General features: G+C 45.2%; 1 protein-coding gene across 1 annotated transcript in view; it reads left to right on the top strand.

The window, feature by feature from the left end:
- Positions 1-22,607, top strand: part of LOC115482215 (keratin, type I cytoskeletal 18-like) — a 93,334-nt gene that overhangs the window by 6,000 nt on the left and 64,727 nt on the right. Inside the window, 1 exon segment of the mRNA XM_030221837.1 lies at positions 21,430-21,586. Within this exon segment, the coding sequence (XP_030077697.1) occupies positions 21,430-21,586 (157 nt within the window).

Genomic DNA, 22,607 nt, shown 5'->3' with positions numbered 1-22,607 from the left:
CAGCCTCAGATGTCATACTCAGGTCCATGACAGTGCATTCAGGTCCCTGGAGTAGTTTAGTAGTAGGTGCAGTGCACTTCAGATAGAAGGACCCAGGCCCATAACCCCCCCTACCTGTTACATTTGTGGAGGAAACAGCGAGCGCTCCAAAACCCACCAGAAACCCTCTGTACCCACATATAGGTGCCCCCCTTCACCCGTAAGGGCTATGGTAGTGATGTATAGTTAGAGGTAGTGGGTTTTGGGGGGGTTCTGTGGGGCTCAACATACAAGGTAAGGGAGCTGTGTACCTGGGAGCATTTTATGAAGTCCACTGCAGTGCCCCCTATTGTACCCGATTGCTGTCCTGGCATGTCAGGGGGACCAGTCTACTAAAAATGCTGGCTCCTCCCACATCCAAATGGCTTGACTTTGGACGTTTTAGACTTGGACATCTTTACGTTCGAAAATGGCCAAAAATCAAAGAGCATCCAAATCCAAGGACGTCCAAGGTATTTTCGAACACAAAGATGGACGTCCATCTTTTTTTGAAAATGACCTTTTCCCCGCCTCCGAATTTGGACATTTTACAAAGACATCCAAATTCCAACTTAGACGTTTCTTTCAAAAATGCCCATCTATGGGTAGATTTTGAAGGGGTAGTCAACGATGGAGATTTCCCAGATAGTTATATTATGATGAATAGGTTTGATCATTTTTTGATACAAAAGTGAAAGGACTATTGTATTACTAATGTTAAACATCAGGAGGACCCAGTATTATTTTGGGAAGCCTCAAAGGTAGTTTTAAGGAAGGGGAAGTGGTTTAAAATATGGGGAAAAAAGAGGGATATGGATAGTTCTGTTTTAAGACTAGAAAAGCAACTAACTTGTTAGTCTCACTCACACAAGGAGTGACTCGGGCTGCATATACTGCAGCAGGTCATGTTTATCCACTCCTACCCTAGCTGAGATAATATTTAACCATCTCTCTGACCTCATGTGCAACTTTCTTTAAATCAATCACCTTACTTTCTAACTTCTCCTATTTTCTTACCTATCTATATGTTACATCTTTGCTTTGTTCTATTACGTATTGTGTTGACATTGTAAGTAGTATACCATGCCATACTTTGTATTGTTTTTGAACATTTTTATTGCTGTAATTGCCTATTGCTCATGTTTGATCTATTCTTACTGTACACCACCTTGAGTGAATTCCTTCATAAAGGCGGTAAATAAATCCTAATTAATAAATAAATTGAGGATATATAAGAAGATTTTTGAAAGCTGCCTTGATAGAAAAAATAAGGATACAATTTTGACAAAACAGGTGGTTTTAAATACACTACTTCAAGAATACTGAAGGAGGAAAGATTTGAAATACTATAAGTACTGACTATATAGATTTGGTAACAAGCCTAGAAAGCTGTTGGCACATTTGATAATACCTTGGCTTGATCCATTATATTTAAAGCAACATCAAGAAATATTTTTCAAAGAAAGGGTGGTTGACTCTTGGAATGCCTTCCTGGTAGAGGACGGTAGAAGGGACAAAAACAGTAAAGGAATTAAAAAAGGTGTGGAACAAACACAGTGATTCTCTATATAGAAAGAGGATAAAATCAAAGTAGAGAGTATTTCCACACAAAGGAAAATATAAATGGCTTTCACGTTTCAAAAAAGGACAGAGGGGACTAACCACCTTACAGAGTAGTCAAGATGGACTATGCAGGTTTACATCTGCCATCATTTACTATGTCACTATGCTACTATTCTGTTCTTTGTCACAGTTGACAAATCAGCAAAATGTGATCCAATTCCTGCTTTTAATTATTTAATTCATACCTCATAACTGATGAAGACCATTGTGGCCCATCTGTTTAGAGCTTGATTATAAAGGCAGTTAGCACTGCATAGCAGTTCAGAATTTGATTCCCAGCCATTCACCCCAGGCTTAATCTCTGCTTTATAAGCTTTTAAGCTAATTAGGAGGATAGAAGGTTTAATTAGGGCACCTTCCTCAGACAGTAATTAGCTCTTAGCACAACAATGTTTTAGATCCTTGAGGAAAATATAAAATAGCATAGAATACAACTAATAAGCTTAAAGGATTTTAGTTTAGTTTATATACCCTGAATCCCTTAGTTACCTTAATTAGCAGCTCACCAATACTAAAAGGTAGGCGGCAGTCCAGCAGTAAGATTGGGTGAGGGGGAGGGGGGCTATCCATTTTTTCCACTGTTTCACATGTATGACTGTCTCCCAGTTGGTGAGAGGTATTATGTGTAAAGCTCACAGCACTCAGGGAATGAGTACAATTATTAGAAGCTGAAGACTTGGCGGAGTTGAGGCAGACAGAGAGGTATATAGACAGAGATGTATACAGAGACATAGTAGAGAGGTCCTACGTGCAACCTGGCAGCCTCTGTGCTGCTATGAAGAAGAAAAGTCACCTGTTGCCAAGACCTTCCCTCTAAGGATGTAATATCACCTTGCACTGAGAATGAATCTCCAAAGACATGTTCCCAGGAGGGAAGAGTTAGGACAGCTGTTATAGTTGGTGATTCAGTCATTAGGCATGTAGATAGCTGGGTTGCTAATGGACTTTAGAATCACTTGGAAACTTGCCTGTCTGGTGCGAAAGTGGTGTCAAGACTCATCAAGCCTACTGACCATTATCAATGCTACTCATCCATTTTGGCACAAATGATACTGCTAGGTATCCTACGAAACATATCAAATATGACTTCATGGTTCTGGGTCAGAGGGTGAAGCAGTTAGATGCATAGGCGGTGTTCTCATCAATCCTTGATGCTGAGGGTAAAGGCCAAATGAGGGAAGCTTGCATCCTGGAGCTGAATGTGTGGCTGCGTGCATGGTGCCAATGTGAGTGCTTTGGTTTCCTAGACCATGGGGATGATTTGCCAAGAGCTACTGAGCAGAAATGGTGTCCATCTATCAAAGAAGGGATGAAGTGTTTTTGTAACAGTCTGATTAATGTACTAAAGAGGGCTTTAAACTAAATTCACTGGGATGGGTGAGAAAAGCCCCAAAGTCATTAATAACCCTCAGGAATATAGACATCAAATACCTTTATAGAAATAGGGAAAAGGGTAATATCTGGAGAGCTTTGTATACCAATGCCTGTAACATGGGAACCGAATTTCTAAATCTAGAGGCTGTAATGGTAGAAGCCAACTTGGATTTAGTGGCGGTCATAGAGACATGGCTCACAGAGAACCATGACTGGGATATAGTTATACCTGGCTATAATCTATTCAGGAAGGACATTACTTCTGAAGTAATTCCTACATGGGGAATTCTGAAGTAATTCCTACATGGTGGAGGGGAGAGGAAAGACTACGCAAAACAGAGGAATTCAATAAATGGCTTGAGTCTTGGTGTAAAGAAGAAGGTTTTAGATACATAGGAGCATGGGGTAATACGTGGAAAAATAACAGGCTGTACTGTAATGATGGGCTACATCTTTCTGTGATGGGAAAAAGGATCCTTGGAGAGAAATTCAGACAATATGTTTCTAGACATTTAAACTAGAGGGTGGGGGGTGACAAAAGGAAACAAGGGATTTCAGAAAATCACCCCCAGAATAAACATGATGGCAGAGGGAATGGTCATGTAAATATAGTAAACCACCTAACTCACTAAGCACATGGAAAGCTATGTGCACAAATGCTCGTAGTCTAAGCAAAAAGGTTCAAGACTTGCAAGCCCTGATGTTTGAAGAAAACTTGGATATTGTTGCTATTACGGAGATGTGGCTCAACGATACTCATGAATGGGATGTGACCGTACCGGGCTATAATCTTTTTAGGAAGGATAGAGAGGGCCTAAGAGGTGGAGGAGTGGTGATGTATGTGAGAGACAATATCAGAGCAGCTGAAATGCGGGGAACCTGGGGAAAGGAAGAAGTTTTATGGATCATCCTGGAAAGAGAAGACATAACCCGTATCCACACAGGGCATATCTACAGACCTCCTGCGCAAACGGATCTGATAGAAGATATTCAAAAGATAGGTATGAAAGGGGAGGTGCTACTGTTGGGAGATTTCAATTTGTCTGACGTGGATTGGAACATCCCGTCTGCGGAATTGGAAAGAAGTATGGAGATTGTGGATGCCTGTCAAAGTGCCTTGCTCAGACAAATGGTGACGGAACCCACGAGGGAAGGGTCAATGCTGGATCTAGTGCTCACGAATGGGGGTAGTGTTTCCAATATCCGGGTGGGTGCCCACCTATGTAATAGTGATCATCACACCATATGGTTTGAAATAAGGGCAAAGGCGGAATGCGGACGCACAAAGCTCAAAGTACTGGATTTCAGATGTACTGATTTTGATAAAATGGGGGAATACGTGAAGAAGGAGCTATTGGCGTGGGAAGGCACAGGAGATGTGGAAAAACAGTGGTCCAAGCTAAAGGCTGCTATAAATATGGCGACTGATCTTTTTGTGAGGAAAGTAAACAAAAACAAGAGAAGCAGGAAGCCTACATTTGTTTTTAAGCACTAATGAGCACTGACACATTGGTTGAGAGTAACAACAACAGCAGCAGCACACAACAGAGCACAGGACTTGCCAAAGATAAGTGATGCAGTTTATCTGTATTGATAATTAACATCGACAAGAGACTGTATGATATGCTTAACAGCATCCAGTGAGAGAGGAAGGGTAGGCAGGTCCAGCGCTGTGATGGTTTGAAGTTGTTGTGCTAGATGCTGTTACCGTGATAAATGGTAAATTGGCACAGCAACACACACTGAGCACTGCATATTTAAAAATTTATAAAAATTGAATAATTCTGATTATTTAGGACACTGGTGTTAATTATTAACTACAGTTCAAATTAACAAATACCAGCTTGTAGTATTTTGAACCCTAAAGCAGTTTATAATTAAAATTTAATGCCAAGAAGTGTAGAGTGATGCACTTGGGGTGCAGAAACCCAAAAGAGAGATACCGAATAGGAGGGGAGAGATTAGTAAGCTCGACTCAGGAGAGAGACCTTGGGGTGTTGGTGTCTGAGGATCTGAAGGTGAAGAAACAATGCGACAAGGCAACTGCCGTGGCCAGAAGGATGCTAGGCTGCGTAGAGAGGGGCATAACCAGCAGAAGAAAGGAGGTGTTGATGCCCCTCTACAAGTCGTTAGTGAGGCCCCACTTGGAGTATTATGTTCAGTTTTGGAGGCCGTATCTTGATAAAGATGTAAAAAGACTAGAAGCGATGCAAAGAAAAGCTACAAAAAAGGTACGTTGCAAACTGTATGAGGAGACACTTGCTGACCTGAACATGTATACCTTAGAGGACAGGAGAAACAGCGGTGACATGATACAAATATTTGAAAGGTATTAACCCGCAAATAAACCTTTTTCGGAGACAGGAAGGCGGCAGAACTAGAGGACATGAATTGAGGTTGAAGGGGGGCAGACTCAGGACTAATGTCAGGAAGTATTTTTTCATGGAGAGGGTGGTGGATATGTGGAATGCCCTCCCGCGGGAGGTGGTGGAGATAAAAATGGTAATGGAATTCAAACATGCATGGGATAAACACAAAGGAATCCTGTTTAGAAGGAATGGTTCCGCGGAATCTTAGTGGAGATTGGGTGGCGACGCCGGTAATTGGGAAACAAAATGGAAGCTGGGCAGACTTCTACGGTATATGCCCTGATCGTGACTGAATAGATAGGGATGGGCTGGTGTGTAAATTTTAAGGGGCTTTGACGTTAGCGTCAGAACTTAGTACAAGAACAGTGGTGGGCAGACTTCTACAGTCTGTGTCCTGAGAAAGGCAAGGACAAATCAAACTCGGGTATACATATAAAGTATCATATACCATGTAAATGAGTTTATTTTGTTGGGCAGACTGTATGGACCGTACAAGTCTTTATCCGCCGTCATTTACTATGTTACTATGACAGAGTAGGAAAAAAAGGATACAGGAGTGGCATTATATGTTAAGAATAATATTTAAGTGATAGAATTTCATGACATATGGGGTAAAGAAGAAACACTGTGCATTAATCTAGAAAGAGGGAATGGAAATATATTTACATTGGTGTGATATACAGGTCTCCTTCACAGTCAGAAGAAATGGATAGAGATGTAATTGAAGACATTCACAAGATAGCTGTGAAAGGGGAAGTACAGGTGATTTTAATTTGCTGGGTGTTGATTGGGGCATCTCTGTTGTGGGGTCATCTAGAAGCAAGGGGATCTTGGATTCTCTACAGGAAGAACTGTGGGATGAGGCTATTCTGGACCTGGTGCTTACAAATGGGAAGAGTGTTTCTGATGTTACGGTGAGTGATCATTTGGCATGTAGTAATCACAAAATGGTGTGGTTCAATATTAAGACATAGGAGAAGAGGGCTTATTCAAGACTGAAGCTTCTAGACTTCAAAAGAACCAACTTTGTCAAAATGGGGGAATATCTCAAGGAGGAGTTAGTTGGATGGGAACAGCTGAAGGAAGTAGAACAGCAGTGGGCAAAACTAAAAGGGGCTATATTAAAGGCAACAAACCTATATGTTAGAATAATACATAAAAGTTAGAGGAAATTAAGGCTGCTTTGGTTCTCAGATGTAATAGCTGAAAACATAAGGGAAATAAGGTTAGCTTTATTTCCCTCCCTATCTCAGACAGCCTAAAAATACTCGGCGTCACAATCGATCGTAACCTTACTCTTGAGAGCCAAGTATATATTCCACTACAAACGGTCCACTCAATGTGGAAACTTAAACGTGTGTAACCTTTCTTCCCGAGGGAAATATTTTGTAATCTAATACAATCAATGGTACTAAGCCATGCAGACTACTGCAGCAGAATCTATGCGGGATGTAAATAACAACTCATAAAGGAACTCCAGACTGCCCAAAACACAGCAGCCAGACTGATATTTGGCAAAACACAATTCGAAAGTGCCAAACCCCTCCGAGAAAAACTACATTGACTCCCAATTAAAGAACGTAGTACCTTCAATATCTGCACCCTGGTCCACAAAATTATCTATGGCAATGTCCCAGGATACATGACAGACCTCATAGATCTACCAACCAGAAACAGAACCGGGTCATCATGAACATACCTAAACCTCCACTACCCAAACTGCAAAGGACTCAAATACAAAACAACCTATGCATCCAGCTTCTCCTATATAAGCACACAACTATGGAACGCACTACCAAAAGCTGTCAAAACAATCCATGACCATTTAAACTTCAGGAAATCACTAAAAACCAACCTGTTCAAAAAGGCATACCTTACTGACCCAACATAAATGCCTACATTCTGCAACACAGCATAACCAACGATCGTACTGGACATTATATAATCTTCCCTCTCTTCAAACCCCTTTGTGCCTGACTCTAATGTACCCCATTCGACCACAACATTACTTGTATTCGTTTCTCTGCCGGACCTGGTTAATGCCTTACGGCACTATGTAAGCCACATTGAGCCTGCAAATAGGTGGGAAAATGTGGGATACAAATGTAACAAATAAATAAAATAAATAAATTACAAGGCATCACAGAAAGAGGAAGACAGGCAAAAATATCTGGAAAAGTTGTCAGGAAAGCAAAGATGCAAATGGAAGAAAAGATAACCAATAAGGTAAAATTGGGGGACAAGACATTTTTTAGATATATAAGTGATAGGAGGAAGTGCCAGAATGGTATTGTGAGGCTCAAAGGTGAAGGGCAGGATTATGTAGAAGCTTATAAGGATAAAGCTGAATTGCTTAACAATTATTTCTGTTCTGTGTTCATGAATGAAAGGCCAGGGATAGGACTGCAGAAAACAAATGCTAATGGGAATGGATGTGTGGTGGACCAGGATCAATTCTCAGAAGACTGTGTTCATGAGTAGCTAGCTAAACTACAAATAAACAAAGCTATGGGGCCTGATGGAATACTCAGTGAACTCAGAGAAGTTCTGGCAGCTCCCGTCTGATCTTTTCAATACTTCCTTAGAGTCTGTAGTGGTCCTGGAGCCAGGGGCGTATCTGGCCTCCGGCGGTAGGGGGGGCCAGAGCCACAGGGAGGGGGCACATTTTACCCCCCCCCCTGCCGCCACCGACCCCCCCCCTCCGCCATTACCGGACCCCCCCACCGCCACCAACGACTCTCTCCACCCCCTCCCGCCGCCAGCCCTCCCCCGCTGCTGTTTCTTACTTTTGCGTCCGCTTCCTCCTGCGCCTTTAAAAATATTTCTTCAGCTGGCGGGGGACCCCAACCCCCACCAGCCAACCCGAGGTGACAACTTGCAAGTTCTTCCTCCGCCGTGGCCAACATGCTGGAGTTGAGCGTCTGAATCCAGTTCGGAGTCTGATGTCGCAGCACGTTGATGTCAGACTCCGAACTGGATTCAGACGCTTAACTCCAGCATGTTGGCCACGGCGGAGGAAGAACTTGCAAGTTGTCACCTCGGGTTGGCTGGCGGGGGTTGTGGTCCCCCGCCAGCTGAAGAAATATTTTTAAAGGCGCAGGAGGAAGCGGACGCAAAAGTAAGAAACGGCAGCGGGGGAGGGCTGGCGGCGGGAGGGGGGCCAGGGCAAAATCTGCGGGGGCCCAGGCCCCTGTGGCCCCACGCAGATACGCCCCTGCCTGGAGCTACAGGTAAGTATCTTTGATTTTTCTCAGATAAGTTATAAACCAATGGATATGAATAAACTATTCTAGGTTCTGAATAATTTTAGTTAATCAAGAGACCTTATAACTAGTAACAAAATACAAAATGATTTCCATCAGTAGAAGAATTATCTATCTTATAAGCAGAATAACTACATTAAGGTCTTCAATTGAATTGTCAATTGAGAACAAAATAAGTTATAATGCCTTTGTATCGGTCCATGGTGCGACCGCACTTCGAATATTGTATTCAATTCTGGTCATTGCATCTAAAATAAAATATATTGGAATTAGAAAAGGTACAAAGAAGGGCGACAAAAATGATAAAGGGGATGGGACGACTTCCCTATGAGGAAAGGCTGAAGCGTCTAGGGCTCTTCAGCTTGGAGAAGAGACGGCTGAGAGATATGATAGAGGTCTATAAAATAATGGAGTGGTAGACGTGAATCGTTTGTTTACTCTTTCCAAAAATATTAGGACTAGGGGGCATGCAATGAAGCTACAAAGTAGTAAATTTAATACGAATCGGAGGAAGTTTTTCTTCACTCAACGTGTAATTAAACTCTGGAATTTGTTGCCAGAGAATTTGGTAAAGGCGGTTAGCTTAGAGGGGTATAAAAAGGGTCTGGATGGCTTCCTAAAGGAAAAGTCCATAGACCATTATTAAATTGACTTGGAGAAAATCCACTGCTTATTTATGGGATAAGCAGCATAAAATGTATTGAACTTTTTCGGGATCTTGCCAGGTATTTGTGACCTGGATTGGCCACTGTTGGAAACAGGATCCAGGCTTGATGGACCTTTGGTGTGTCCCAGTGTGACAATACTTATGCACCTGTAGCAGCCTCTCACCAGCTCTGTAGGGGTAATTCTCCTTTCAAAACACTTCTTTTCAAGTAGCAATACCTATATACTGAGCCCTTTTCAATGAGTAGCAGGAACTCAGTTGAACAGCCACCACCCTTTGGACAGAACAACACTTTGACCTTACATTCCTGTCCTCCGCCCCCCCCCCCCACCCCCACCCCGGCTGTTTGTCTCAGTTCCAAAAGAAAACAAGAAAAAACTTCAGTATCAAAAAGTGCAAAGAAACAACAAGAGAGTCATTTTCACTATTTCAAGGTGAGTACCTTCCTTCTGTCCATCTTTGAGCCTTTTCTTCCATAGGCTCTCCTGGCTGGACTTGCTCAAGCCATGCAATCTCTCCTTTTCCTCAACTGGGGAATCTTCCTCCAGTACCTTCTTCTCCAAGCTTCTCCCCTCTCTGCTTTCTGAGGAGAACTTTTATAGGCCTTTAAAGCTAAACCCCACGCTTCCAGAATCCTCCCCCCACCTCTTTCAGCTGGGCTAGCTTTTCCTCAGTTCCTCCTCCCCCTGCTGGATTCTTGGAGAAAATCATCCTAACCCTAAGCCTTATATGAGTTGTAGTATCATTCATATTTAAAGAAAATCTACCCCAGGGAGTCAGAGCTCCCCCTGTGGCATCTTCATGTCATAATACCTCCTGTGCCTATCACACTTGTTTTTAAATGTTAGCGCCAGCAGCCTGGTTCCATTTCTGTTAAGGTGAAGTCTATCCTTTTGGAATAGTTTCTCCCTTTCCCAGAACGTTGCCCAGTTCCTAACAAATCTAAATTCTTTATCCTTGCACCAGTGTCTCAACCACACTTTGAGACTTTGGAGCTCTGGCTGCCTCTTGGATCCTGCATGTGGAACAGGGAGCATTTCTGAAAACCCTCTCTCCCACATTTTCCTATATCACTGGTACACACATGTACCAAGACAGTTGGCTCCACCCCAGCAACATCTAAAATCTCTATCTAGGTGACATGTGAGGTCTGCCACCTTGCACCAGGCTGGCAAGTGACCAAGTGATCCTCATTTCCATGAATCATCCAGCTATCTACATGTCTAAGGGTCAAATTACCAACTATAACAGCTGTCCTAACCCTTTTCTCCTGGACAGAAGCCACTAGAAACATATCCTCAGTGCAAGAGAATATTGTATCCACTGGAAGGCAGGTCCTGACTACAGGATTAACTACAGGATTACTTCCTATTTCACCAGGGTGATGCTCTCCTTTTAGGAAACTTCCCTCCTCCAAGACAGCACAGGGGCTGCCAGAATGGAGGTGGTACTTCTCTACTATGTCCCTGTAGGTCTTCTCTATGTACCTCTCTGTCTGCCTCAGCTCCTCCACATCTGCTACTCTAGCCCAGGGCCGTGCCTAGGGTCTCTGGCACCCCCTGCAGACTATCAGTTGGCGCCCCCCCCCCCCCCCCCCATGAAAATGATCGCTCACCACTTGCCACACTGAAAGGAATTGTCAGCAATATTCTTAGAAACAAATTGCTATACATTGCAAAATAAGATAGCAGATGTAAATTCTCAAAGTGGACATATTCCAAACGATAAAATGAAAATAAAATGATTTTTTTCTACCTTTGTTGTCTGGTGACTTTCTTTTTCCGATCATGCTGGTCCAGTATCTGATTCTGCTGCTATCTGTCCTCTTAACTCCATTTCCAGGGCTTCCTTTCCATTTATTTCTTTACTTTTCTCCTTTCTTCTTCATTTCTTGCTCTATATCCATTTCCAGCAATTTCTCCTCTCTCCCTGGGTCCTGCCCTCCCATCCATGTCCATTCTTGTCCCTATCTGCCCTTCCCTCCTCCATCCATAGCCAGCAATCCTCCTCTCTCCCCTCCCCTCCATTTTCAGCAATTTGTCCTCTCCCTGGGCCCTGCCCTCCCATCCATGTCCCTCTTTGCCCTTCCCTCCTCCATCCATAGCCAGCAATCCTCCTCTCTCCCCTCCCCTCCATTTCCAGCAATTTGTCCTCTCCCTGGTAGAGGCTATTATTAAAAACAAAATTACAGAGCACATCCGAGGACATGGATTACTGAGACCGAGTCAGCACGGCTTTTGTGTGGGGAAATCTTGCCTGACCAATTTACTTCAATTCTTTGAAGGAGTAAACAAACATGTGGACAAAGGGGAGCCGGTTGATATTGTGTATCTGAATTTTCAAAAGGCGTTTGACAAGGTACCTCATGAAAGGCTACAGAGGAAATTGGAGGGTTATGGGATAGGAGGAAATGTCCTATTGTGGATTAAAAACTGGTTGAAGGATAGGAACAGAGAGTGGGGTTAAATGGGCAGTATTCACAATGGAGAAGGGTAGTTAGTGGGGTTCCTCAGGGGTCTGTGCTAGGACCGCTGCTTTTTAATATATTTATAAATGATTTAGAGATGGGAGTAACTAGCGAGGTAATTAAATTTGCTGATGACACAAAGTTATTCAAAGTCGTTAACTCGCGACAGGATTGTGAAAAATTACAAGAGGACCTTACGAGACTGGGAGACTGGGCGGCTAAATGGCAGATGACGTTAATGTGAGCAAGTGCAAGGTGATGCATGTGGGAAAAAAGAACCCGAATTATAGCTACGTCATGCAAGGTTCCACGTTAGGAGTTACGGACCAAGAAAGGGATCTGGGTGTCGTTGTCGATAACACACTGAAACCTTCTGCTCAGTGTGCTGCTGCGGCTAGGAAAGCGAATAGAATGTTGGGTATTATTAGGAAAGGTATGGAAAACAGGTGTGAGGATGTTATAATGCCGTTGTATCGCTCCATGGTGCGACCGCACCTTGAGTATTGTGTCCAATTCTGGTCGCCGCATCTCAAGAAAGATATAGTGGAATTGGAAAAGGTGCAGCGAAGGGCGACTAAAATGATAGCGGGGATGGGACGACTTCCCTATGAAGAAAGACTAAGGAGGCTAGGGCTATTCAGCTTGGAGAAGAGACGGCTGAGGGGAGACATGATAGAGGTAAATAAAATAATGAGTGGAGTGGAACAGGTGGATGTGAAGCGTCTGTTCACGCTTTCCAAAAATACTAGGACTAGGGGGCATGCGATTAAACTACAGTGTAATAAATTTAAAACAAATCGGAGAAAAGTTTTCTTCACCCAACGTGTAATTAAACTCTGGAATTCATTGCCGGAAAATGTGGTGAAGGCGGTTAGCTTAGCAGAGTTTAAAAAGGGGTTAGACGGTTTCCTAAAGAACAAGTCCATAAACCACTACTAGATGGACTTGGGAAAAATCCACAATTCCAGGAATAACATGTATAGAATGTTTGTACGTTTGGGAAGCTTGCCAGGTGCCCTTGGCTTGGATTGGCCGCTGTCGTGGACAAGATGCTGGGCTCGATGGACCCTTGGTCTTTTCCCAGTATGGCATTACTTATGTATGTATGTACTTATGGGCCCCCATGTCCATCCTTGTCCCTCTCTGCCCTTCCCTCCTCCATCCATAGCCAGCAATCCTCCTCTCTCCCCTCCCCTCCATTTTCAGCAATTTGTCCTCTCCCTGGGCCCACATGTCCATCCTTGTCCCTCTCTGCCCTTCCCTCCTCCATCCATAGCCAGCAATCCTCCTCTCTCCCCTCCCCTCCATTTCCAGCAAATTGTCCTCTCCCTGGGCCCCCATGTCCATCCTTGTCCCTCTCTGCCCTTCCCTCCTCCATCCATAGCCAGCAATCCTCTCTCCCCTCCCCTTCTAGCAATTTGTCCTTTCCCTGGGCCCTGCCCTCCCATCGATGCCTCTCTGCCCTCCCATCCATGCCTCTCTGCCCTTCCCTCCGCGCCCTGGGGCCTTTATATCTTTTACTTCCGGTCGCAGCAGCGTCAGTGAAAGCGGAGCGCTGCCGACGTCTCCCTTCCCTTCGCGCTCTTGGTTCCCTCAATGTCCGCCTTCTTCTGACGTCAGAAGAAGGCGGGACACTGAGGGAACCAACGAGTGCAAGGGAAGGGAGACGTCGGCAGCGCTTTCACTGATGCTGCTGCTACCGAGGTAAAAGATTTAAAGGCCTCGGCGGTGTGGGGCGAGGGTAAGCACCGCGGCGGCGCCCTCCAGAAGTGGGCGCCCCCCTGCGGTGCTTACCCCGCTTACCGCATCGGCACGGCCCTGCTCTAGCCTCAAGAGACCGGCTTTTTTCTCTGACAGCTAGGAGCTCTTTGCACTGAGCACACATATATAACCTCTCGCCAACTGGGAGATAATCATGCATGTGACCCTTAATGCAAATGACCAGGTAGCACCCCTCTTACTGTTGCATTGCTGTCTCCATCTTAGAATTAATGAGTTGTTTAATTAAAACTTGTTAAAGTACTATGGTTAATAGACCATTATAAAGAGCCTTAAGATTATACTGTATATTGTGTGATTTATTTAGTGTTTGCTTCCCAGCAAGTATAAAAGTATTAAAGCCAATCACTTGCAGATGAAAATACTCTGTAATGGCAAACTACCCTCTTGTTAGAATTGACTATAAATTAAGACTGTAAATGAAGATATGTGCCAGGGGTGGGTGGGAAAGAAGAGTGAACTAGGTCCTGCTGTGTCTTCTATAGGCTATTTGTTAATGCTCTAGGCCAGTGATGGCGAACCTTTCAGAGACCGAGTGCCCAAACAGCAACCCAAAATCTAATTATTTATCACAAAGTGCCAACAGGACAATTTAACTCATTATGGGCGGGATCACCACATGACTCCACCCCTATGATAGCCACACCCCTTACACCAGCCATGGCGCATATAAACAGACATCATTGAAAATATTATACTAGTATAGGAGAAAAAAATAACATGATTTTTTTCATTATAAATCATTTCTGTAAGCTGTTACAGCTCCAGTATACCCAGTGCAAAATAAGATAGCAGATGTAAATTGGACATATTCCAAACACTAAAATAAAAATGATTTTTTTCTACCTTTGTTGTCTGGTGATTTTGTTTTTCTATCCATATTGGTCCTGTTCTCTTAACTCCGTTTCCAGGCTTCCTTTCCATTTATTTCTTTACTTTCCTCCTTTCTTCTTCATTTCTTGCCCTCCATCCATGTGCAGTTTTTCTCCTCCCTGCCCTCCCCTCCATCCACCCATGTCCAGCCACCCTCCTCTCCCCCCTGCCCACCCTCCCTCCCAGCGGCAGGCTTCCCACCCAGCACCAGGCCTCCCTCCCTCCCACCACCAGGCCTTCCACCCACCCAGCACCAGGCCACCCACCCAGGCCACCCGCACCAAGCCTCTCACCCACCCAGCACTTCCACCCAGCACCAGGCACCAGGCCGGCCTCCCACCCACCCACCCAGCACCAGGCCACCCACCCAGCACCAGGCCTCCCTCCCTCCCGGCACCAGCCCACCCGGCCTCCATCCCGCCCTCCGAGCATGAAATTTAAAAGTCTTCCTTTGTCGGGGTTAAGGCAGCGTCAGCAGTAGCAGCGAAAAGCGTGCTGCTGGCTCAGCGCACCTCCTTCAGCCTTCCGTCTCTCAAGCTCTGGTCCTGCCCTCATTTCCTGTTAGGGCGGGACCAGAGCTTGAGAAACAGAAGGCTGAAGGAGGCGCGCCGAGCCAGCAGCACGCTTTTCGCTGCTACTGCTGACGCCGCCTTAACCCCGACAAGGGAAGATTTTTAAATGTCCTGCTCGGAGGGAGGGATGGAGGCCGGGCGGGCTGGTGCCGGGTGGGTGGGAGGGACAAAGGGCTGGAACTGGCTGAGGCGACGGCCGGCACACATGCCAACAGAGAGGGCTCTGCGTGCCCTCTCTGGCACGCGTGCCATAGGTTCGCCATCACTGCTCTAGGCTGTAACAGTTAAGTTTCAACCTCTATCAGGAGTTCTGAGAGATGAGGGCATTTCTTTGGGTAAGCGAACCTTATTTTGCTCTGTGCTTTGGTGATTTAAAGGCTGAAATAAAAGAGAAATTGTAGGTTTATTGATAAAAGCAGTTTGAATTCAGACCTGCAGTCACTTAAAAAGTGAGCACTATTTAAAACATTTTGCCAATCAAGGTGTTATATATCATAAATGGTTAACTGCCTGATATTCAGCGTTATTTAACCGGCCAGGAACTGCTCCTGGCCAGTTAAATAGCCTTAAGCCGGCTAAGCTCTAATATTCAGCATAAGAAATCCAGCTATCTCAGCTGAATATTAGTGCTTAGCAGCTAACCCTGTCACCTGTTATGTTGTGCGACCTGGCCAGTTAGTGCCAATATTCATTAAGGTTAGCAGCCAGATAGACCAGCATAAATAGCAGGTCTATCTTTAGTCACTATAACTTAGCCAGTCAGATGATGAATAAATTTGCTATGTTCATAGGCCACTGCCCGCGGGAGGCAGCCCAACTAACTCCCGTGGTCTGAATATCAGCCCCTAAGTATCCTGCATGAAAAATGCGATATAAGCCAATTTGGCACAAGGTTTCTAGGAAGAAATTGGGATATCCAGGTTGAAACATGCACGGTTCACCAAATATTTCACAAAAGTGTTGCTTAATGCAGAGCTTTTAGTAAAAAAAAAAAGATTATATATATATATATATATATATATATATATATATATATATATATATATATATATATATATATATATATATATATATATATACTTGGAAACACATATAGATTGCAACATGTACAGCAGGAATAGGCATTTTAGAAAGGAACATGTGTAAAAAAAAAAAAAAAAAAAGAGTGGCATTACACTGGGTTTTGAATGTGTAAATGTCAATTTTATAACCTATACATGTGAGTGCTGGCATTTACCCTAAGTTCTAGATTTTACAAATCTGGATGTCCAGGAAGATCCAATTAAGGATCTTACCAGAAAATAAAAAACCTCTTCAGTTTTAATTTTTGAGGTTGTTTTGAACAACACAGTGATAGGTACAATTGCCTTCTTTAATTACATATGCAAATCCCATGTCCAAACAAACAGCTGACACACTTGCTTTGAAGCAGGTGTAAATGCAGACATGCATTTTTTTTTAAGTATGCACTTACTGCCACTGCAAAATTGGAAATTGTGAAGAAGGGGATAAGGGAACAGAGAGGGAGGGGTACCGGCGGAGGAGAAGACAACCCAGATTCTTAGCTCAAGGAGTTCCACATGTCAGGAGAAGGCATAGATCATTTTCCCCAGAGGGCTGGAGGCAGAGTAAAAACTACGATTCCCAGCAGCCCTTGAGGAGGTCTTACAACAGAATCAAAGACTTCTTATCCCAGCAGCCCCCGGTGGAGCCCAAGGAAAAGGCAGGTAAAGGTGAAACCCAAGACACGGTCGGGAGGCCAGGAATGGAGGGGGGAGCCTCTAAGCAGAACTAATCAGGGGGAGGAGGATCAGCTGGAGAATGGGTGGGGCGAGGAGCCCATGGAATGGAATGGGAGAAGAAAAGGAGGAGGAAGTGAGGCAAGAGGAGGCGATAGAAATTGCAGCTCTGGCAAGATCCAAAGGTAAAAGGCAGCAGGTAACCGCTTGGTGCGGGGTCTTGGTAAACAAGGGATGGCAGTGGCTATCGTGGAGGAGCCAGGAAGCGACGGGGTCAAGTGGGAGGAAGCCAGGAGATGGAGCTGGCCAGAAGAGGGAGGGGACCCCTGGGAACTCTCTGCCTCTAAACTGCTTGTTTGAACTATCTGTTTGGAAGTGCTTGTTTGTTTTCTTTGAACTGCTTCTTTTTCTTTATGGAACGGGGTTTTGCTTTTTGGAATTACTTGTTTTGAATTGCATCATTGGGGCTGCTGAGATTCATGTCCTGTTGGTTTATGAACATAAGTACATAAGTAATGCCATACTGGGAAAAGACCAAAGGCCCATCAAGCCCAGAATCCTGTCCCTGACAGCGGCCAATCCAGGTCAAGGGCACCTGGCAGCTTCACAAACATACAAACATTCTATACATGTTATTCCCGAAATTGTGGATTTTTCCAAGTCCATTTAGTAGCAGTCTATGGACTTGTCCTTTAGGAAACCGTCCAAACCCTTTTTAAACTCTGCCAAGCTAAGCACCTTCACCACATTCTCTAGCAACGAATTCCAGAGTTTAATTACACATTGGGTGAAGAAAATGTTTCTCCTATTTGTTTTAAATGTACTACACTGTAGTTTCATGGCATGCCCCCTAGTCCTACTATTTTTGGAAAGCGTGAACAGACGCCTGTTCCACTCCACTCATTATTTTATATACCTCTATCATGTCTCCCCTCAGCCGTCTCTTCTCCAAGCTGAATAGCCCTAGCCTCCTTAATCTTTCTTCATAGGGAAGTCGACCCATCCCCGCTATCATTTTAGTCGCCCTTCGCTGCACCTTTTCCAATTCCACTATATCTTTCTTGAGATGCGGCGACCAGAATTGGACACAATACTCAAGGTGCGGTCGCACCATGGAACGATACAACGGCATTATAACATCCTCACACCTGTTTTCTCTACCTTTCCTAATAATACCCAACATTCTATTCGCTTTCCTAGCCGCAGCAGCACACTGAGCAGAAGGTTTCAGTGTATTATCAACGACGACACCCAGATCCCTTTCTTGGTCCGTAACTCCTAACGTGGAACCTTGCATGATGTAGCTATAATTCGGGTTCTTTTTTCCCACATGCATCACCTTACACTTGCTCACATTAAACGTCATCTGCCATTTAGCCGCCCAGTCTCCCAGTCTCGTAAGGTCCTTCTGTAATTTTTCACAATCCTCTCGCGAACTAACGAATTTTAATAACTTTGTGTCATCAACAAATTTAATTACCTCACTAGTTACTCCCATCTCTAAATCATTTATAAATATATTAAAGAGCAGCACTGACCCCTGAGGAACCCCACTAACTACCCTTCTCCGTTGTGTATACTGCCCATTTAACCCCACTCTCTCTGTTTCTTATCCTTCAACCAGTTTTTAATCCACAATAGGACATTACCTCCTATCCCATGACCCTCCAATTTCCTCTGTAGCCTTTCATGAGGCACCTTGTCAAACGTCTTTTGAAAATCCAGATACACAATATCAACCGGCTCCCCTTTGTCCACATGTTTGTTTACTCCTTCAAAGAATTGAAGTAAATTGGTCAGGCAAGATTTCCCCACACAAAAGCCGTGCTGATTTGGTCTCAGTAATCCATGTCCTCGGATGTGCTCTGTAATTTTGTTTTTAATAATAGCCTCTACCATTTTCCCTGGCACCGATGTCAGACTCACCGGTCTATAATTTCCCGGATCTCCCCTGGAACCTTTTATAAAAATCAGCCTCACATTGGCCACCCTCCAATCTTCCGGTACCACTCTCGATTTTAAGGATAAATTGCATATCACTAACAGTAGCTCCACAAGTTCATTTTTCAGTTCTATCAGTACTCTAGGATGAATACCATCTGGTCCAGGTGATTTGCTACTCTACAGTTTGCCGAACTGCCCCATTATGTCCTCCAGGTTTACCGTGAAGTCAGTAAGTTTCTCCGACTCGTCCGCTTGAAATACCATTTCCGACACCGGTATCCCACCCAAATCTTCCTCGGTGAAGACCGAAGCAAAGAATTCATTTAATCTCTCCGCTATGTCTTTGTCTTCCTTGATCACCCCTTTTACCCCTCAGTCATCCAGCGGCCCAACCGATTCTTTTGCCGGCTTCCTGCTTTTAATATACCGAAAAAAATGTTTACTATGTTTTTTTGCCTCTACTGCTATCTTTTTTTCGTAATCCCTCTTGGCCTTCTTTATCTGCGCCTTGCATTTGCTTTGACACTCCTTATGCTGCTTCTTGTTATTTTCAGACGGTTCCTCCTTCCACCAGGTCTCAGTAATGCATATTATATCCAATTTTTCACTTAGTGCAATATATTCCAACTCTCCCATCTTATTTCTTAGACTTCTAGCATTTGCATATAGACATTTCAGAGTATGTTTGTTGTTCCTATTTGCATGATGCTTAGTGCTTGACACTATTGATTTCCCATCTTTTGTCTGATCTTTAGTTGTATTTAAAGGCACCTGGCCTGCCACGGTCTCTTGTGCAACCTCACTATCCAGAAACCCTACCTTCTCTGTTTGTGAGGTATCCTTGCAAGATACCTTATCCCGAACCATGCGCTGTTGTGTGACTGTCAGCCTTTCCCTCTTATCTAGTTTAAAAGCTGCTCTATCTCTTTTTTGAATGCTGACGCCAGCAGCCTGGTCCCACCCTGGTTAAGATGGAGCCCATCGCTTCGGAATAGGCTCCCCCTTCCCCAGAATATTGCCCAGTTCCTAACAAATCTAAAACCCTCCTCCCTGCACCATTGTCTCATCCACGCATTGAGACTCCGGAGCTCTGCCTGCCTCTTGGGCCCTGTGCGTGGAACGGGTAGTATTTCAGAAAATGCCACCCTAGAGGATCTGGATTTGAGCTTTCTTCCTAAAAGCCTAAATTTGGCTTCCAAAACCTCTCTCCCACATTTTCCTATGTCATTGGTACCCACATGTACCAAGACAGCCGGTTTCTCCCCAGCACTATCTAAAATCCTATCTAGGTGCCGCGTGAGGTCCGCCACCTTCGCACCAGGCAGGTAAGTCACCAGGCGATCCTCCTGTCCACCAGCCACCCAGCTATCTATATTCCTAATGATTGAATCGCCAAGTATGACAGCTGTTCTAACCTTTTCCTCCCGGTCAGCCATTGGAGATTTATCCTCGGTGCGAGAGGATAGTACACCTTCTGGTGGGTAGGTCCTGGCTACAGGAGTACTTCCTACTTCACCTTCTGGGAGACCTCCCTCCTCCAAGGTAGCACAGAGGCTACCTGACTGGAGGTGGGACCTCTCTACAACATCCCTGTAGGTCTCCTCTATGCAGTGGCATACCAAGGGGGGGGGGGGGGCGGTGGGGGCGGTCCGCCCCGGGTGCACGCTGCTGGGGGGGGTGCTGCGCGCCTGTTGGCTCTTCGTTTTCATGCTCCCTTTGCCCCGGAACAGGTTACTTCCTGTTCCGGGGCAGAGGGATCATGAAAACGAAGAGCCAGCAGGCGCGCGCCCCCCCCCCCCCCCAGCGGCGTGCACCCGGGGGGGGGGTTTCTTTCGCCAGGGGATCGGGGGTTCTTTTGCTGGGGGGGGGGGGCGTCGCGCTGTTCCAGCGGGGCGCATCGGCGATCCGCCCCGGGTGTCAGCCCCCCTAGGAACGCCACTGCCTCTATGTATTTCTCTATCTCCCTCATCTCTACCAAATCTGCTACTCTAGCCTCGAGAGAACGAACACGCTCTCTGAGGTTTAGGAGCTCTTTGCATCGGGCACACACATATGACACCTCACCAACTGGGAGATAATTATACATATTGCACTCAACGCAAAAGACTGGGTAGCATCCCTCTCGCTGCTGGACTGCTGACCCCCTCTTAGTGTTTTCAAGTTTCTCAATTTAAGAGTTGCTAAAGAGAGCTGCATTTTTGAAGCTGTGGAGATTCCTGAACTGCTTTGCTTTTGGAACTGCATTATTAAAAACTACTTTTTCTAAACTGTTTGTTTTTGGGATTGCATTCTTGAAACCGCTGGGATAATTTCCCTGGCGGATATCTCGGGAGCTGTGATGGAATAGTACCGCTGATGTACCTCAGGTCGGAGGGTACACCTGGAGGATTACAGGGAGTTGTACCTAAGTGGAATATCATATAGAAAACTTGGGCCGGAGGCCAGAGTTTTCCTGAGAGGAGCAGAGGGATCCTTCACAAAATATATGCATACTTTTCCAGCATGCACAGCATGTACAAAACACGCCTCCTTGAAAATTGTGCATGCCGAGGACATACACATGTAAAATTTTGTAAAATAGTTGTTGGCACATTTTGGTCATTTACATGGGTAAAAGTCATTATTTACACATGGAAAATCCGTGCAAGCCTTCTAAAATGACCTTCTATTCATCTTCTCATTACTATAATCCATACATCTCTCATACTGAGGTTCTGTAACTCTCTGTATTAAACTTTCAGGTGGAAGATAGAACAGCACCAGTGCAAATTACTGGAAGAAAAACTTAAATCACTGTATGGCTTGAAAGAACAGTTCACTCAGTCTATCCCTGGGCTAACAAGTGCAGTTCAAGAAACATGGGAAGAATACACCTTCTTAAAGATAAATCATCTGGAGGTAATGTATCTATAAGCTCCAGTTAAATACTGTAAGTAGCAAAAGGGTCTTTTAATGTATGGGCATGAAATATGCAGTCTCTAATGCTCCTTTATGACAACCAAGTTTCCAAGGCTGCCATCCCTTGTAGCTGAGGACACAACCTGGCTGATGGCTGCATGGTTCCCTGACCCTTCCTAGGTGGGCACAGCTCAACCTACCTGGATGAGTCAATGGGCACTGGATGAGGGGGGGGGGGGGGAGTTGAGCAGGAGCTGGTGGCAGGCTTTAAAAATGGTCATATGATCCCACCTCAAGGTGGGAAGGGGCCAGAGCCAAAGGTGGGGGGGGGAGCACATTTTGATCGCTACCCTGCCGCCGCCCCCCTCTGCCGCCCACTGTTGCCGCTGTACATCTTGGCTGGCGGGGGTCCCCAACCCCCGTCACTGAAGCACCACCACTGCAAATACCTTGCCTGGCAAGGATCCCCAACCCCTGCCAGAGGAAGATTTTGTCCAGCGCTGGTCTCTGGAGCTGCCGCATTGCCTGCCCTGCTCTCTCTTCCCCTCACATCCGGCACGCTCCTTTTAGTGAAACTGAGCATTTTCAGTAAAAGGAACATGCCCAACTGAAGGGAAGAGAGAGAGCAGGGCAGCCAATGTGGCAGCGGCGCCACAAACCAGTGCTGGACGAAGTCTTCAGCTGGCAGAGGTTGTGGACCCCTGCCAGCCAACCAGGGGCCCAGAGCAAATTTGGGGGGCCTAGGCCCACATCACTGCTGTGGAGGCCATGCTGCATGAGGTACATCAGGAGAAGATGAGAGCCAACAGGCCACATCTATATCACAGGATATACAGGCCCAGGACACAGATCCTTGACCTTACTAAAAAGCAGTGCATAGGCTATTTCTGCTTCGACAAGGCAGCCATTCTACATCTCCACCCCGCCACTCAAAGGAGGCAGCCCATGCTTGTGCACCTCAAAGTCAACTCTGCACTTGCTTTCTGGCCACTGGAAGTTGTCAATCTGTTCTGGCAGCCAC

This window comes from Microcaecilia unicolor, chromosome 12, assembly GCF_901765095.1.
Source record: "Microcaecilia unicolor chromosome 12, aMicUni1.1, whole genome shotgun sequence".
NCBI classification, from domain to species: domain Eukaryota; kingdom Metazoa; phylum Chordata; class Amphibia; order Gymnophiona; family Siphonopidae; genus Microcaecilia; species Microcaecilia unicolor.
This window is presented reverse-complemented; position numbering and strand designations above follow the sequence as displayed.